Consider the following 18,845-nt stretch of genomic DNA (forward strand, 5'->3'; position numbering starts at 1 on the left):
AGCCGCAGGCCGGGCCCTCCCTCACAGCGCTGCCGGGTGCAGGGAAAGGGCTCGTGCAAACACAGGGGCCGGCTCTGAGCAGCGCGAATGAGGTTTTATTCGGAATTCGCATGAAACAAGTGCAAAATTTAACTTCTGCTGTTCTTATGGCACAGACGTTAAAACACGGCAATATCCCCATTTTCACACCGATACAAAAATAATACAAAATGACCCCCTTCCCCCTCTACGGTGTAAACTTCGGTTCAACAACATCAGGCAGTGCTGTATGTGCGTCCTTACAGGCAAACAGGAACATGGAGCAAGGCCCCTTCTCCACTCCCTGGGCAAAAGTCATTCCGAGGAGCAGAAACTGCCTAGGACCATGCTGTAAAAACAGAACCTAGGATAAAAACTTCTAGTAGGCAGTTTGATTCTTTTATTTGAGTCCTCAGCCAGACAAGTGTAAGAATTTTTCTGAGGCTTTCACCCACCAAGGTCACTGCAAGTGATGGGCTGCACAAAGCGTGCTCTGCCAAAAGCTCCTCGCTACAGGGAAACAAGAGGGCTGATACTTGCAGTCTCCAGTACTAATCCTGCCTTCTTCCATAACATTAAACATGACCGTGGCTTCCAAAAGATTAAAGAAATAGTCCCGGGCAGAACTCAGAATAAACAGTTAACATTTTCGGTGTAATTTTAAACATGTCCAAAAAAAAAGAGCACGTTGCATTGCTAAGTATAAATTTACATTTCGTAATCCTTCTGGAAATAGATACTAGAAACATACATCGCTTCTGTTGCATTGCTGAATTGTTCCCAAAGTGCATGAGAGGGTTGCTTGCTTAAGTATGTGATTAGTAATGAATGTTTAATATGAGGAAATGTCTTTCAGATAACTTAAAAGTAATCATTCAAGAAAATAAACAGCCTCAACAAAAAAAAATGCCTACGCTGGTTTTAGGACAAGCAGTAACAACTTTTTTTAAGAATAAAATTAATTTACAACATTAGTTTATCAAGAAAAATGTACATTTTATATCTATATACTTTACAAGATGCTCCAGATCTGCTATGTAGTTCTATGGGAGGTATATATTACAGAATTATTTGGCTGCATTATAAGGCAATCAGTGAAAAACACTTTGTCCTACAAGAAACCATTCATAGGTGAGATCCAATCACATGATTATTTGCAGACAATTCCAAACATTTCTGTCGACAGCAACCAAACTATGCCATATCATCTTTATTAAAATGTAAAGAAATGTGCTTAAAAGAGAAAGGCGTAAACTTGTATCCTCCACCAGAGTAGAATTTGTTCTGAAATTCCACCCTGAAACGAGACAAAAATATACAGAATCTGTACATTAATCCAAAATGACTGGTTGTCAAGGGATAGAACTGAGCAACACAAAAAGCTGAACAAACCCAAACCTAATCCTGTCACTTAACGCTTTCTGTGCTGCTATTTAACCTTCCTAGCACAGTCCCAGGCAAATTTCATGTTTCTCAAGAGACCCAAGCACACTGACATAGTGCTTAATGGATCATTCCTCACTTTGGTCTTACTAGTGTGTTTTCCAGTTAATCATTTTGCAAATACACAATATCACAAGGACAACACTCTGTAATACATATAGCTCTGTCTTGGTTTATATACTCTATGCCTGCCTTTTCTTACACTGCGTATTTCATCAGGTTTCAAACTAAATATCCCCTGAATCCACTCCAATGTGCAGAGCTCGTGATATTAAGACTAAGAAAGGATTAAAATACTTAACGGCTGCCAGCCCCACTTTTATTAAAGTTTTGCTCACTAATACAAACGCTCTGTTGAACCAAATAAATAAAATAGACTGAGGTCATTCAGAGATATAACCAGACTGAAATTCAAAATACTTATCCATGTTACTAATATTCTACACTATGAACAGCTGCAATACTATAAATCAGATTTACTCATAGTTTGCACCAAAATAAACTCTGAATGTGGTAGAGGTTAATATGCATCATACGCCAATATAATATTTGAATTTACTGAATATATTCCAGAAGAACAATCACATTCAACTAACAAGCCGTTTATTTAATACCAATTAAATAAATCTATTACAGCAGCTTAAGGCTGTTGAATTTTACACTTTCCAATACGGCACCTAACTTTTTGACACAAAAATTCCTCTTAAACAAGCCAGTATACATTAAAGCGGTACAAAGAAAAAATGAACTTACCAGTGAAGTCGTATAGCATGGAGAAAAGCAGAAAGCCCCTCCATGACCAAAAGAATAAAAACGGTTAGCACAGCAAAAAAGGCTAGAACAGGGACTAGCAGTAAGACACCATATGTTGTATCTACACGAAGACCCACTCTCATCACCATTTGCCACAGAACTTCTGATAACTCTATCAAAAAAAAAAAAGTTTTCATCATTAACGTTGATACTGCATACATTCAACCAGTGAGCTGCTCTGACCTGTATTCTAGTTTAAACAATATTACAGGATCTGGTGAACACGGGAACTATAAGCAATCCCTGCCCCGTTAGTTGCCCCTCCCTCCCTCTGCTGAAATACTGAAAGGTACATCTCAGCTTCAAAATAACGTCTACTGATGGCAACATTTTGCACCACGACACTAAGACTCCAGCAAGTGCCTAAATACCTTCCAAACTGGTCAATAATGGAAAATAGGAAATGGTGCTGTGACTACTGGTACACTGCGATGTGTGCTAACACTGCGCTCAGATAATCGGCCGCTTTACAGCACAGAGCAATCAATGAAGAACATTACTAGATCCCAAACACTAAGTCACAATTTTAGTTTGGGGGCTTTCCCTAGATCATGATTAGTTTTGAACAGGGAATTTTTCAAAATTAAGAAAAAGTTAATTTCATAGTAGTATCACTTCAAGGGGCCAGCCTCCCTCTAACCAGCATCACAAATCACGACAGATTAAAAAGTAAAAAAACCCCACACTTACGTGCATGAGCAAGACTTAATGCCCAGAGTCTCAGATATGAGGCCGTATTAGAAATACATCCTAGACAGTATTCAATGGTATGAATTGCTTGATTCATAAAAACATCTGCAAAATTAAGCTAAAATATAAAAATACATTTGTGTCCATTTAAAGTACATAGTACAGCATGACAGAACAAAAATATTCATCTGCAAATCTTAACATGCATGGAAGAAAAATTCCATTATAGGGTAATACATTGATTTCATATCAAGGAATAAAAGACCTGCTATGTTTAAGATCCTTATTACAGAGACAACACTAAAGAAAAAAAATCTGATGCTATAGTTTTCCAGTTAGTTTCCCCAATTACTTTGTTGATAGATAAAAATTAACACAATTCATGTTTTCCACAAGGAACATGACCTAATACTTGAAATCTCTAAGCAGTAAAACCAGCCACGGTTCGAATTCCCATTCTATTGAGGTCCTAAGTTAACAATGTCAGTTTCTGTATCTTTAAAAGCAGGATTAATTATTAACAATGCTAATGACAGAAAAATAACTACATTAATACTGTAAACTCTAAATATACATACATGTTGCTAACAAAGAGTTCCAAGAGTAATACTACTGCACATTTCAACAGTTAGTTTGCATGGAACTATGACACATTTTATTTAAGCAAACAATTCCTGTATTTCCTATACGTAAGAAGTAAGAGCCTACTACTACCCCAGTGAAACAAGTACTAGCCATAGTCTGCACACTGGGAAACTGAAGTAATTTTTTGTCTTTCAATTCAAACAAAATGAGTGGAATCGGTCAAGACCTTTATAAATTTGCCCAAACTAAACAGCAGCAACAGCTGGGGACTAGGAATGCTGCCCATGTCTCCCAACCCCCACTAGCAATAATTCTCATCACAAGATGTAATTTGCAGACACAAAGAGACTTTTGTCTGGACGAAAAGCCAAGATTAATTAACAGGAAGTTTGGCAGTCGTCCTTTTGCCTTAATTTTAAGAATCCATAAAACTGTACAAAATGCAGGATTTTTATCCCACTCTTCAATTTAAGAAAACCTATAGTCTTAGATGCAAAGCCTATAGATGCAAATAAAGCACTCTTCCTGTTCTCCACGACGGATAAGATTGTGGTTTACTGTGGCAATCTGAATATACGAAGAAATAATGATAAAATAGCAACAAATGAAAACAAGTAAATTGCATTCAGGCATCAAGGTTTTTTGCCAAGGCTCAGCTGATTTCCTTGAAAACTTCCAGGGACTCAAGTGTACAGGTTACCTTCTCAATTGTCCACTTCTAATTTGCCTTTAAGGACATACAAACTAGAGATTAAGTAAAAACATTACCTCTTCTCCATCCCCCTCTCTGTGCCCACTGTCTGAATGACTGCTTCCTTCTTCTACATCATGACATCTCAGCAAAGAAAGCTCTTCTTCACTTTCTTTTCGAATTAACTTGTAGCCACTCTACAAAAAGGAAACATATCATCTCTTCAAGGGGACTACCAACATCATCTGTAAAATTTAAGTACTTGCAGGCAAAGGCAAAAAGAGAGCTAGAGGAACAAAGTACTAGTATGTGTTCTAGTCAAAAACTTTCCACACTGAGTAGAAATATCTACTAAGGATGTTATATGCAACACACCACCAGCTGAATTCTCCTATACTGAAGAAATGTGCAAGTCTTTCTCAATACTTACCCTGTACATTCTAATGCCTCGGCCTCCACTGTGCAACCAATATAAATAAAGTGGTTTACCAAAAAGCATTACAGGAACAGAAAGAAAAGCAATGCTGAGTAAAAACCTCTGCAGAGCAACCTGTTTGAGGGGGAAAAAAAGAAAAGTAGATTAGATCACAAAATCAAAAGCAGGAAAAGCCTTCACATTCTGCTTTGAAGGCCTGTTTGAGCATAAGAAAAATACTACTGACTTCAGTGGGCATCTACTCCAAATTGAACATGCACACAAGTATCTTACTCAATCAGGCCCTTAAACTGGGTTACAGACATCCAGCATCTTCAGGACTGGGTTCTAGATTAAGGTATTACCAATATTCCATTTAGTAAGATTATTTACAGCACATAGAAAAGCATCAGAATTATAAATATGAGATTGTTCTCCAGCCTTAATTTTAACCTGGGAGATTTTGTTCTAGAAACGGGTATTTCCACAAGTCACTATGCAAACTCTTACAAGTAATTAAAAAGTAAATATGTTATTTAATAATCATTACTGATTACGACAAATATTCATAAATGAATAATCATTTATTCAATTTCCCCCTAGTCTAATACATTCCCCTTCCTAGGGGAACACTCAGTGATCAGCCTTTAATGACTGGTAACGTGTTATCTGCATAGGGAACACGGGATGTTCGTAAGCCTGTAAGAACCCTACTAACCTGTCCGGTGTAGAAGACCTCTGTTTCACCACCAGTAAACAGGAACATGTTAATAAACTGAATCAGAATACTAGGAGCAGATGTAGAGTCCTCTGCAGAGTATGCTAACCATTTAAAGAAGATCATAAACACAAGGTAGCCAAAGATGGACATCATGAATAAAAGTTCAGGAAGAAAAACCAAATAAATATTATATTTCTTCTTGAAATACCTAAAAGACAAAAACGGGGGTCAAAAATGAAAAACAAATTTTACAAAGAAAGATTAAGATAAAGACATGGCCCAAACATGGTTTCAGTAAGACAGAACAGTACCCAGCACTTTTAAACAGCAAGACTGGAACTACAATCCAGAACTGATTGCTTCACATTCTGTGAAATTTTACATCAGGTATTTCAGTAGAAATCAAGACCATAAGAGGCTTGTATCTCTCTTTAGCAACAAGCGAAATGAAATCTTGTATTAATAGATGCCTTCAGGTTTTTTGGCATGATACTGATCCATCCTATTATTTATGTGAAGGAAGACCTCTCTGTTGCTGTCTGTCTTTAAGAACAGTTTTCACAACTATTATTATTGTTTTTAAAAACTTGTTCCGGTTTCTTTTACCAGATTAACTGTTATGATTCAAGACTTGACAAAAACTACAATGTTAATATTATTGTAACTTCTTGTACTTACAAGTGGTTAAATAGCCCCAATACAACTCCAAACGTCATGTGAGTCACTCCAAAAATCACAGACATTTTCATTTTGAAAGAATTTAAAAAACTGAGCCGGTTGCTTGCCAAACTCCATATCTGAAGAAGAGAAGACAAACCCAGTATTAAAGAACACTGTAACAGAAAGATTAAAACAGTATCCTTTATCTATTGGAGACCAGACTTTTACCTCCAACGAGGACCACAACTGAAACTTGAGTTTCATGAAAACAGTTAAATCTTTCTTTGACTTGTTAAGGGACAAGCTCTTTCTGAATGGAGAATGCGAGCAGAAATGTATTTTTTCCATAGTAAGATCTATCTTTCTAACACACATACCATTAATCATCACAAATGGATAGTTTAGAAGAGTAAAACTAACCGGATCAATTCCAAAGGGATAAGCTCCATTGTATACACCAGTAACGTTTGGATCCAGTGTTAAAAATTGATTAGACTTCAGATCCTCAAGACTGCACAGAAAGGAAAACACAATCACATCTGACATTGTTTAAACACAATGACAACATATACTTTCCATTCTGCAGGACACTGCTCCTGCTTTCCTTCACATCACTAGCTCGCCCACTGTCAGACTTTAAAAGAATAAAAGTATTTCTAAGCACAAAGGGCCTGGCTAATAAAAACAATAGCAAAAAAAAACCCTCTAGAAACTCACAATCTGGGCTTAATTCACACTAACTGTCTTTGAAAAGAAAGTTTCTGGATTTCCTTCCTCACTCCCCTAGAATGGAAAGTTTCACAATGTGCTTTTATATAAAACTCACTAACAAACACCCAAAGAATAATGGATATCTTTTTTTCCCTTTTGCACCTGGATGAGTTTTCACACTAACTTCACACTCACAACCTGGTCACATTTTAACCAGTCAGTGGTTTCGCCTCTACTATTTTAAGCCACTTCCTGTTTTTGAAGCAAAATGAGACACAAGCTGTGAGCATTTAAATACCAAAGGGCCATGATAGCTCACAACAATGAGGTTACCCCACTTTGTGAAAAAGTAGGTTTGACAATCCACACAGCCTCCTTTTTTCACTTTAAAGATAAGCTGCGCAGAGACTAACAATTATTCGGTAATTAATTTATTTTATTAACTGTTAATTTCTTTACAGTAGATGCTAATGCTGCTTGGCTATTCATTCCAGAAGCACGACCTAGGACAAATCTCTCCAAAACTAGCCCTGTGTTTCCTGTTCCTCTCAAAATCATATACATATATCTATTCAGAAACCTCTCCTGGAAAACACAGTAATTGGAGACAAACTAAAACCATCAGCATAATGACAAACTGTAACACAGGAGGCAGTGCACTTTTAATGAACAAAACAAATACATGACAAGACACAAGTCCTAGTGCCGTCTGTTTGGATTTTACACCACCACTGAAGTCTCCAGCCATTCACAAGAACACCTTTGTGAGGCCACAAAAAAAGATGCAAAACACACCTAAGAATTTTTAGAGACTGAATAAACCCAGAAACATCACCTCAAAATTGGGTGCAAGTTCTCACTACCAATAAAAAGATACTATTCCAGCTGCAGTTTTTAATCACTAAGTTAATAGCTAGTATACAGCATTAGGGTATGACAACAGAACTTGTTCCAGGAGAAGACTGACTGTCATCTACACCAAATGTTAATATTCTAGAAAATGCTGAGGACATGTAAATCCAGTAAAGCAGAACTGATAAATACCGTATTAACCTGATAGATTGACTGAATTAAACATAATCAAATTCTAATAGTGGTTTTGCAAGAAATTGTGTTCTCTGTGGATCTCGCAATTTAAGATAAAGAGCAATTTGATTTTTTTGGTTTTTAAATAACTATGCCTTTTTTATTCTAATCATAGATGTATCACTTAGCCCTTAGTGCACTAGCGTTTGCTACCTTGACAACTAGATTTTGCTAGATTTCACTACATTTGCTTACTGCTCTCAGTAAAAGGATGGTTCAAATGGGTGAGCAAAAGGGTTAAACTGTTCAGGAAGCACATTTTTCTTTTAATGGTATAGCAAACAGAGGCACATACTCACCGCCAAACCTTCTGTTCAAACATTGCCGAAACATTCCATCCAGAACCAAATATATTTAGTGACTTCGAAAAACAGTCATTATAGATCAATCCAGTGTATACAGAAAACAGACCCATTAATAAAATAACGTATCGGCCTTCAAATAACATTTTCATTATCTGTAAGTAGTGGAAAAAAAGCAAAAATAGAGACGTCATCCACTACGTGAACAATCATTATCTAGACATTTCTAAGATAAAGACATTTTTGGCCATACAAAGACTTCAAAAAACTAAAAATTCTTGTGAACAGTCATTAACGAATATGAAGAAACCCAAGGCAAATCAAAACATTACACAGAGAATTTTGCTTTAAGTATGTGAATATATAATTTTCAAGTGTCAGTCACCAAATGGGTGCAATTCATCTCCCCAGTCACAGCTTCATGGCAAGTGATTTATACGCACAGGTTTATATGCTGCTAGCTCTACTTCCTAATGCAAGCAGTATATTCTGAAAGACAACTGTGATTTAAATTGAATGCAGAGATTTGAAGTCCCCATGCAAGCTCCCATGACACAAACTGAGACTTTTCTCATTGGCATCGTTACACTGACAAATAGTCTTTTTAAGCCATGTTTCCTTCTCAGGGCTACTTTTCAAGAAGTCAGACATTTGTGACCATTCTTAATTAAATACAATTCTAATGAGATGCAGGTGTTTCTGCATTCCAACACCATGATTAAAAAATTAGTTAAAATTAAGTTTATTTAGTTTCAAACTATAACTCCTTTTTAATAACAATAAAAAAAGATGGAATCTGAAAAAAATCATTTTGTCCTCACATCAGTCACTGTAATCACATTCTGTAAAACACGCACATCACTAAGTAGCCCTGGCAGAAGGAAATACAAGCCCAACAGTATCAACTAATTTTTGTCAGTCTTTCATTCCAACGTGATTGTTTCTGCCCTTTCAAAAGAAGTGAATGGTTTGTTAAGATACCACATTAATTGTGAGGAATACAGCAACTTTAAACACAGAAAATCCTGAAAATAAGGAAAAATACCCAGTCTAATACATATGTGCAATAAACCATACTTTTCAGAAACATAGTAACTATTCAGTTGAAGTTATCTTGCTGGATGGGGAGTAAATTATTTGTAAACCCTTTTACCTCATCTTGTGATCTTTGCAATCTAGGGTGGTTTTCATACAGTATTGTCAGGAGTGCAAATATAAGCATTAGCAGACCATGCCCAAAGTCTCCAAACATAACCGCAAACAAGAAGGGAAAAGTGATGATGGTATAGAGAGCTGAAATGACAACACAACAGATGTCAGGCAATCAGCACAACAGATGATGTTGCTATCTGAATTATGTCTAAGCAATTCAACTGCTTTAACTTCTCAAACAATTTTCAGCTTTATGTTTGAAATTCCCTTCCCCCCACACTATAAATTTAACTTGGTTTAGAGCTTGCTTATTGTGTATCCCTTAGTAATGACAACTCTGCGGTTGAGCATTAGCTGGCAATTCTGAGGATAATAATATGAGCCCAGGAAATAAAAGACAAACAGCTCTTCCTCCGTGGCTATTCTGGCTCTGTATGTACATTCTCCTGTACAACATGACACAGTCAACACAGCTACAAAAATACATAAGGACACTAAACTAACTGGACTACAGAACAAGCTCGATTTTTTCCAAGCGATGAGCTCCACACTGCAGTAAGATCAATAGCCATTACCAAAGGTTTCCCCCCCGCCCCCCAAATATCTTACCTTGTCCAAAGTAAAACATATAAAGAAACATTATAAAGCTATTATCAGCATCTTTAATGCTAAAATAATTCAGCAAAACCAAATACCATCTTACCACTTGGAGCACTATTTGTACTTTTGATGAGCTACTGAAATTTTGAAACAGCTACTACTAAGCAGTTTGGTCGGCACCATTTTGCCTTTAGTAGGGTCCGGTTCGGTCAGGTATTTAAATACATAACAAGGCAAAGAGAAATGATAGCACAGCTCACAGTTCAGATTTCACAAGGACCAACCTGGATTAACTTCCCCATAGTTTCCAACTCCGTAAGCATCAACAATGTTTTGGAACCCTGAGGTGAATTTATTGGTACGTATCAAAGTTGGAGGAGGTTGTGTTGTTGGGATGGTATTCATGAATGAAGAAATTGTAGCTCCACTCTTCCTCTAATTACAGACAGAAAGAAGATACATTTATATAAAAACCTAGTTGATGCTTAATCTAATCAAAGTGAAAACATTTCCTCTATCAGCAGTTTCGCTGATTCTGAAACATCCCTAAATTAAGCCCCAAGTTTAACATTTATCCCTTTGTGCCTTCTTAAAAAAAAATACATTCATCTGTTCCTCTACAAACACTGATTATGTACAGCATTCTAATCTTTACTTTATATAAAACATCAAACAAGACTCATCAGTCAATATTGGACAATGAAGATTTGTTACAAAAATTCTCTCTTATAAAACAAAAAGACAGAGCTGCACCTAACACAGCTAACAAAAGGGAACTAGCACCTTCTACTTGACTGCAAATAGCATTATAAGCCCACTCAGACTTGGGTCCAACATAGAAGTTATTCAAGAAAAAACAAACAAACCCCAACAACCCCACCCTCCAAAAAAACCACCACACACAACACTAAATAAAGGCTCTGCTTATAAAGAAATTGTTCGGTATGAGTTCATAAAGACCCAGACCTGCCTCTGCCTACTTTTAGCCTATTTCAAATAATTATTTTCTTTCCTTATCTGTATTGTTAGTCAAGACAAAGTTGTCACATCAGCGAGCATTCAGCTGACTTACTGAACCTTCCTCCAATGCGTGGCGCAGATTTTGCAGATCAGCCACTGGACACCAAACCTCAGCAATTAAACATTTATTTGTGACATCAAAGCTGCACAGGTTGAGTACATGGTAAATGGCTTTCATCTTCTTCACTTGGATAACCCACGTATAGACTGATTCAGATGCTTTACACAAGACCTGGCGTAAGTAATCCTCGGTTTTATGCAGCACCTTCGTCCAAGAAAAAAGCAAAAAGATTTCATTGAAAATGCAGCAGTGGTTAGGTTAACCACAGTACGAGCACCTAGTGCTGTCCAACGCTGGATCGCATTTGCAGGAGGGCACAGTAACCACTGCTTAAAACAGAAGGCAGTGCCAAGTGCCCTGAAGTTTCACAGATACCAGAGAGCAGGGACAAGACATCCACTCATGTCCAAGGTCCAAAGCTGTAAGTATTTTACAAACGTATTCGTGTATTTAATGCTGTGATTCGTCAAACCATTTCCTGTGGTGCAATAACTACAGCAAAGGGAATACTGTTATTTACTCACAGTGTGAAGATCCTGAATACGAACATTTAGTCCTTCAACAACTGCCCTGCGCTCTTCCATGTTATTTGGATAGGGATACACATGACAGTGATAGCTACAGAAAAACAGAAGTTTGTGTTAAATAACCAAACTAAAACAAAACAAATGACCCAACCCCACGCCCTAGTCAAATCTGCAACACACCACTTAAAAACCACAGAACAGATTCAACTGAGAGTCAGTATTTTGCCTGTACTTAATACGGACTGCAGATAAAGTGACTCATACATTTATCTGTATGTTGTATAATTACAAAGCAATGTGCAGATAACGGGGAGAGAGTTTAAAAAATAAAACCTTCAAAAACCTCCCTTAAAAATCAATACTTATAAGGAAGAGGAGCAGGGGGAAAAGTAACAAGAAAATAATCCAGGTAAAAAGAAATTAATACATATTAGTTTTACTTCTTACCAATCACAAATCTTCTTAACTTTCTGCCCAATCTGTTCACCCCAATAGGACACTAAAAAAACAAACCATTTCGTGGTTTCGCCCTAAAAAAAGAAGTCAATGAAGTTTGTTTTTAACCATCTCTGCTGTGATATAATTATAAAGTAAAATAACAAATTTGAGTAATCAGAAAAAGCTGTGTTCGTGGCAGTAACTTTCTACATTTTTAGTGAAGTTCAAAAAATAAATTTCCAGTGTGACATTATCTCTCTCTTTTTTGATGTATTAAGAGAAAAACAGAGAGTTTTCAGAGAAAATAAAAGATATATTTTACCATCTCAGAATTATTAGTAACAAAAAAGTCTTAAAAAATTAAGACGTTACAAATTAGAATTGAAGCAAAATTTAAAAGTGACAAATTAAGCAGCCATAATTGCCAGTTTAGAAAAAGTGAATTTTATACATTCAGAGAAAAAACTTCATAGATGACCAACGTACTACAGATTTTTTATCCTTAACTACTGAATGAACAAGTAAAATCACTATTAAAAGGAAATGCACTGTACAGACCCAGTTAATAAACATCCCAACAGCCATTTTGATCAAATCATATTTTGATCAAATCATTAAGTCACGACTATTCCACAATAAAGTTCTGCACTCATCAAGCTGAACCACGACAAATTAATGGCCACTCCTGTAGTTACAGTGGCATCAAGGCCTCTAATTTCAAAGTCTTACAAGTTCTAATACTCCAAAGTGGTTTTCCCTCCCAGGGCACCAGGAAATCAGTTCCATTCATTGCACTGAGCAGCAGTTCTTCCAAGTCTATGCAAAGTACAAACAAAAACTGGTAGTTTACTCACTGTATCTGGATCTTCCAGACACTCATCCAACTCTGCATACGTAAGAATAGTATAGCCTTTACAGACCCTCCACAGCATTTTTTCAAATGCTTCAACTTTTGCCATGTGAACTAACCCAGATATGAATCTATGGAAAAAGAAAAATGTGAAAAATAAGCTAAAATCCACAAGTAAAATTAAAAACTCAAGAGTACATCATCACTTGCGACCACATAGTCACAATAATTTAACATCTGCTGTCTCTAGAGAAGGAAGAATCACCCCAAGCGGGAATTAACTGCTATACAAAATAGAATCAACTTCTATTTGGAAAACAGACTGTAGGCCTGAGCACACAACCAGAACTGTATTTTACATCATTTCTCTCTGTGATAGTACAGTTCTTAACGTTTTTTGTGGTAAGATACCCTCTCATAACAGTGTTGTAGAGAGCAGTATCCATACACCATTTTAAAGGCAAGTAGGCAACACCATTAACAACGTTACATTTACAAACTGACACTGCCAGGTGATTGACGCACCACGTGTTTATTCTAGAAAAACACTCTGAACAGTAGAAGAAAGTCCCGATTTAGAGCATTTAGAGGTTTTCCTTCACACACATACTTGGTTTGATGGAAGTTTTGTGGCAGTTTTTTTTGATGCTGTCTTACCTCTTCAAATAATCCAATTTTGTTACAAAGGTACATTTGGGCCACACTCTAACACTGTTTGGTTCATCTGAAATCACTAGTCACACTACATTCATTCCATCTTTGAAGAAAACAGCCCATTATTTACAGCAACTCATCAAGCAGTTTTAAAACAGCCCACACTGACAACCATACCTACCCCAGCTTGGCACCCAGTCTGTGCATGCAGTTGTAATCCACTAATGGCTCATTCTCCACAGATGGGAATTCTTCATAATTCACATGTAAATGGGATTCATACTAGCAAAGAAAAGAAAGATCATTCATAGCTTTCAGGGAAAAAAAAAAAAAAATTTCATTCATTTATTATTCTAAAGAACAAAAGCCAATTAAGTAAATTATTTCAATAAAAATATAAAACCCTTTACAGTGTTCAATTCAGACAACAGAGAAATCTTGGGATCTAAAGTGTACTACTCTTAGCAATTACAGCCAGTGTTGCAAAGGTTACTCAGTAAATTTCTTAGCACAATTCACACGTCAAAATAACACAGACACTCCTTCATTCTCAGCTGGCATCAGCAGTAACATCCAAACAATTCAACAGAGAAATCCCAAAGCTCCTCTCAATTCAGGGCTGCATTTTGCTATGTATATGAACACAGCCTAGCACAAGAGCTGGCCAGCCAGGTTCTCCAGGTATCGAGCACAAACAATGAACTTTACAGCGCTGCAAAGCCCGACACCAAGTCACGCAACAAAAATGCCACAACACAGAACCCTCGCCAAACCACATAAGCAGTACCTCAGCTGTTCTCCTGACAAATCTTTGTGTGACCTCTAACATGCATGTGTATTCTGTCAGTTCAAGCAGGTTTTTCTTCAATTTTTCTTTGTTTTTAGTTACTTCCCTCAATTCTGTCTCCAGCTTCTGCAACTGTTCCTAAGACATGGAGGGAAAAAAAAAAAAAAAAGACAGAATCAACTATACTGCTTTGGAAATCAGGGGAGGATGAAGTTTAAGTACACATTAATTTGCTGCAATGATGGGAGTTTCCCCATTTGTTAATTAACTTAAGCTCCATATGTTTTACTCCTCAGTCTGCGAAAGATTGCTTTGTACCTAGTGCACTTGAGCCTCCACTGGCATCTGTTAAGTCTTCTGTTCCGACCCTAATTTGTGCCCAAGCTAAGTAATGTAGACTTGGAATTAGACTTCAGATAGTACAGGGTGTAAGATGCTTATCTATTCTATTAATGGAATTCCAGCAAACCAGAACATCATTCAAAACTATATCTGCATTTTACAAGCTTCTACATCTAAAGTCACAGCGGAAAAAGCATTCAGAGAAAACAGCACCATGGTTCGCTACACAACCAGCACTGGAACCTGCAGAGCCCTGAGCATATAAAACCCCCACATGCTCTGGAAACTTTGGATGCATGAGAAGGTACGTCTCAAAGCAGTAACTTCCAGCAATTTGCCTGGAACAGTGTAATACGCCAATCCATCAAAATAAAACAGATGGCTGCCAGCCCTGGGAGTTAGCTTTGACCCCTTCACAGGAATTTTGTGTTAATATCAAATCCTCACTGACAGTCTTTGAAGTAACACTGGCAGAAACAAAAAAAAATGGACAAAAACAAAAGCAAATGCTTCCATCATCCCTGCCACACCCAACTTAAGTGACAGGTATTAAGATAGCGAGTAATTGAGTTTTAATTAAACATTCCAAGAGCCGGAGCTATACTTTTGGCATCTGTTGTGTGGTAAAGTTACCTGGATTTCTAAAATGTGCTTCAGCAAGGGTGCAGGAGGAGCAACATCTCCTTCAGGAAGTGGAATATCTGCCTTTTTAATTTCTTGTACTAAATACCCTGGAACGAGAAGAAAAACAGAATTGGAAAATAAACTTTATTTCCTTATACTCCCTAGAATGCTGCAGAGTTGACCTTCATCTGTTACCGATGGTGCTGACCACACTGCAGCACCAGGCCCCACCTATTTGATTCATTTATTTTAGCAACAACACACACTAGAGTCTCCAAAAAAAGAGGGGTGATGGAGTGCTAGGAATAAACATACAGAACATTTCTGTCTTGGAACTTTGATGAATTAAGCTATCTTCAAAGTCCTCTGACCGAAATTTTCCAACCACAAGTACTTTTTAAGTAGCTTTTAACATTTCATAGTATGTCTTTGCTGCTGTAAGACACCACTTTCTGCTAATCACGCCCTCTGCCAAAAACTGGCATTCTGCTCATTGACCCATGCTTGGAATAAAGTGTTCAAACAAGGCGCTTAAGCAACCTTGACAACAAATGCAACTCACGCTGGGCAGGGAGATGGCAGAAATAGCTACCAGGATGGTTTGGCATGACCAGCACGTGCTTCTGATGAGAGATTCCAATAAAAGAATCCTTCAACGGCAATGTTTCCCCAGGATACATTGAGGAAATCTGCATCTTGGCTGTCATGCTCTGCATGCCCTTCTCTATTCATTAACCACCATGTGAATACAATTATTAATAACTTGAGGTATTTTTGAGGGTGCTTGGAAGTTCAACAGTATTGAGTTACATAACATGAGAAACAGGGTTTATCTTATAGTCAGTGAATATCCAGAGTAAAGCTTCCACTTTCCCAGCAGAGTTTGAAGCAGTCAATACTGAAATGATCTCAACTATTTATCAGCAAGACACCAGCAACTCTTCTTCACATCTGAGCTTAAAAGAAAAAAAAAAAAACAACAAAAAAAAACAAACCAAGACAAAACCAAAACCAAACCTGTATTTAGCACAACCATGTTGTGGTGTAAGTAAGTTTCACAGCGCACAAAAGCAAGAACAGAGATCAGCGGTAAAACACTGGAACAGGTTGCCCAGGGAGGTTGTGGAGTCTCCATAATCAAAATCCCACCAGACAGTGTCCTGGACAACTAGCTTAACCTGCCCCTGCTTGAGCTGGAGGTTGACTAGGTGATCTCACGACGTCCATTCCAACCCAAATGATTCTGTGATACACTCAAAACTGATGCACCATATCAACACAAATTAAGGAACAGATCTCTATGTTCTGACCCAATTTGGTGCTACCATCAAGTCATCTCTGGCTCCAAAACTCTATAAAGACTCTACGGATACCAGTATACATATGTGTATTTTTTCATATGAAAGTTTTGCAAGATTCTGCAGCATTCAGATCATACCCGACCAGGAAGATTAAAAAAACCCTGTAGCTGAAACCTTCACTGTAGTTCCACTCTGGCAATGTAAGCTTTAACAATGCCACAGACGAGAAAGGGCAGACATGAAAACAAAGCTCACCGAGTATTCTTTCCATTTCTTCACACTTCTTTACTTCATTCACAAATTTTCTCTGAAATACACTTACATTTGGGTTGAGCTGAAGGAGAAGGACAAAATGCTTATTAGGTATCTAAAACAGCAACCACCTCTAAAAAGCCACAGCTATTTCTGTGACTTCATGGAGACAATTTTGCATGTATTTTGTGTGCTCTTTCTACAAAGTGCTTTTCGACTAGGAAGGTATAAAAAAAAAAAAAAATCGAAAAAGATTAAAAAGTCTTCAATAACAAGGTTTTATTAAAGCAGAATTACTGATGCCTTTTGCTAGCTTTACTCAAATAACAAAATAACTAGATTTACTACAGAAACCATTCCTGATCTTATCTCTACCGCTTAACGGCTTCAAATTAACAAACAAACGTCTCTAATAGCAAATTTTTGCAATGGATTTCTGCAGAATCTAATTGAAATGTTAAGTTTCAAAAGAATCTTTTAATGCACATCCCCGTATTAGGAGTGTGCAACGTCTCTATTTATTCAGCTTTTAAGTCAGACCCATTAACATGTTATTTCTGGAACAAATGGTGTGTCAGATACCCGGAACCAACATGTTAAACATAACACCCATGCAATGATTCTTAAATTTGTCTCTTCCTACCTACCCTATTTGCCAACCAGCTGTTAATTTCAGTTCTCCTAGCTTTCCCTGCAAAGATTCTGCAACCTACATTTCTGAAGAATACTTGGAAGAGATTCCACAGTCTCAGTCAGCAAGCAAAGATCATATAATTACAACGAGACAATGCAGAAACAAGGTTAATTATTACCCGACCCAATTTTACATTAGTCAGGTGTGCAGTTTCCTCCAAGGTGAATTGCTCCTCCAGGAACAGACATGTTTAACAAACCAGCAGTCTGTGATGTTGAAGAAATAAGCCTCCAGAACAACTAAGATGTTTCCATCGATCTGTCAGTGGGGTGTGTATATCCATCACCTGTGCATGTACACTGAGACTAAACTCGGTGTGGCTTCAGGTGGGTAATGCGCTCTCCCACGGGATGGTACTGCAAAACCCCCTCAAGCTTAACTTATTCTGTGAGAGAGCTAGGGTACAGTCATCTCAAAACACCCCTCCAGGGAGCCCCAGAGAGGCCGGGGCTCCATACCGACTTCTACCGCCCAGCCTCGCTCCCCCGCGAAGGCGATGTAAGGTTTAGCCACAGATCGGCGAGGCAGAGCCGGGGAAAGGCGGCAGGGAGGCGGTGTCGGACACTCACACCGCACCGTCGTAATGAAACCTACACCTTCCCGACGGCTGCTCCTCCATCCGGCTCGGCTTTCCCCGCGTCGCCCACCCGCCGGGACCCCTCGGGGTCCTTTCACCTCCCCCATTGTCCCCGAGAGCCCCACCGGGCGCCCGGGCCCCGCCGCCGCTACTCACGTCTCGGAACTCGGCCAGGCCCCGCTCGCCCACCTCGCTGAGGCACTCGTAGGCCGAGCCGCTCTGGAGGAAGAGCTGCGCCAGGCACATCGGCTCGCCGCGGAACAGCGAGCCCATGGCGGGCCGGAGGGGAGCGGAGGGGCTCAGCGGGGCGGGCACCGAGGCGGCGCGGCGCGGCGTCCGGCGGGAGCCCGCGGCTCGGCGGCCATGGCGGAGCGCTCCAGCCCGCCGCCGGCAGCGCGGCCAGCTGCTTCCGGGGGGCGGGGCGGGGCGGCGGGGCGGGGCGGGGCCGGCTGGCGGCGGCGCTGGTGCGGCCGGAGCGCGGAGGCCTCGGGCCCTGGGGAGGCGCTTGTCGGCAGCTCCTGCCGGGGAGCGCCCTCCTGGCCACGGGGAGCCCCGAAAAACGGGATGGCAAACGGCGCCCCGGCCGTCAGTCTCGGATGAACCCCGTGAAAGGCTTCCGCGTGAAGGGGGGGTGAAGGAGAAAATCCATTGCTAAGGGAACGGTAAGAGCCAGCCCCAGGAAAATCCCAAACAGAACGTCGTATTTGAGGATTTGAAGAAAAGCAGCAGTAAGGGTTTGTTCTGTACCCTGCATAGCCCAGGGCAGGTAGAGGTTGCCAAGGCTGGAAAGGAGATTCACAGATCAATGCGTGAAAACGTCTGAACCGCGAT

The 18,845-nt window shown here is 39.1% G+C and overlaps 1 protein-coding gene across 1 annotated transcript; it reads right to left on the bottom strand.

The window, feature by feature from the left end:
* Positions 1-75: 75 nt before the first annotated feature.
* On the bottom strand, positions 76-18,287 carry ATP6V0A2 (ATPase H+ transporting V0 subunit a2). The gene is made up of 20 exons (XM_086474227.1): positions 18,171-18,287; positions 16,747-16,825; positions 15,200-15,297; positions 14,225-14,362; positions 13,619-13,719; positions 12,788-12,914; positions 11,943-12,025; positions 11,493-11,586; positions 10,960-11,172; positions 10,172-10,322; positions 9,289-9,428; positions 8,133-8,290; positions 6,457-6,547; positions 6,055-6,173; positions 5,374-5,584; positions 4,671-4,790; positions 4,318-4,437; positions 2,965-3,082; positions 2,215-2,386; positions 76-1,315 (listed from the first exon to the last, which is right to left on the bottom strand). Exons 1-20 carry the CDS (start codon positions 18,285-18,287, stop codon positions 1,213-1,215), a joined length of 2,553 nt encoding a protein of 850 aa, XP_086330353.1. The 3' UTR covers positions 76-1,212.
* Between the last annotated feature and the right edge of the window lie 558 nt (positions 18,288-18,845).

Source organism: Leptosomus discolor, chromosome 16, assembly GCF_034619465.1.
Source record: "Leptosomus discolor isolate bLepDis1 chromosome 16, bLepDis1.hap2, whole genome shotgun sequence".
In the NCBI taxonomy this organism is placed as follows: Eukaryota; Metazoa; Chordata; class Aves; order Leptosomiformes; family Leptosomidae; genus Leptosomus; species Leptosomus discolor.

What these genes read in the sequence shown, in the direction of transcription:
- ATP6V0A2 (XM_086474227.1), bottom strand. Translation starts at nt 18,287, where the DNA reads ATGGGCTCGCTGTTCCGCGGCGAGCCGATGTGCCTGGCGCAGCTCTTC. An exon ending in GCCTGGCCGAGTTCCGAGAC is followed by an intron (nt 16,826 to 18,170) that starts GTGAGTAGCGGC and finishes CTTCTCCTTCAG; the next exon opens with CTCAACCCAAATGTAAGTGT. An exon ending in AGAAATGGAAAGAATACTCG is followed by an intron (nt 15,298 to 16,746) that starts GTGAGCTTTGTT and finishes TTCTCGTTCCAG; the next exon opens with GGTATTTAGTACAAGAAATT.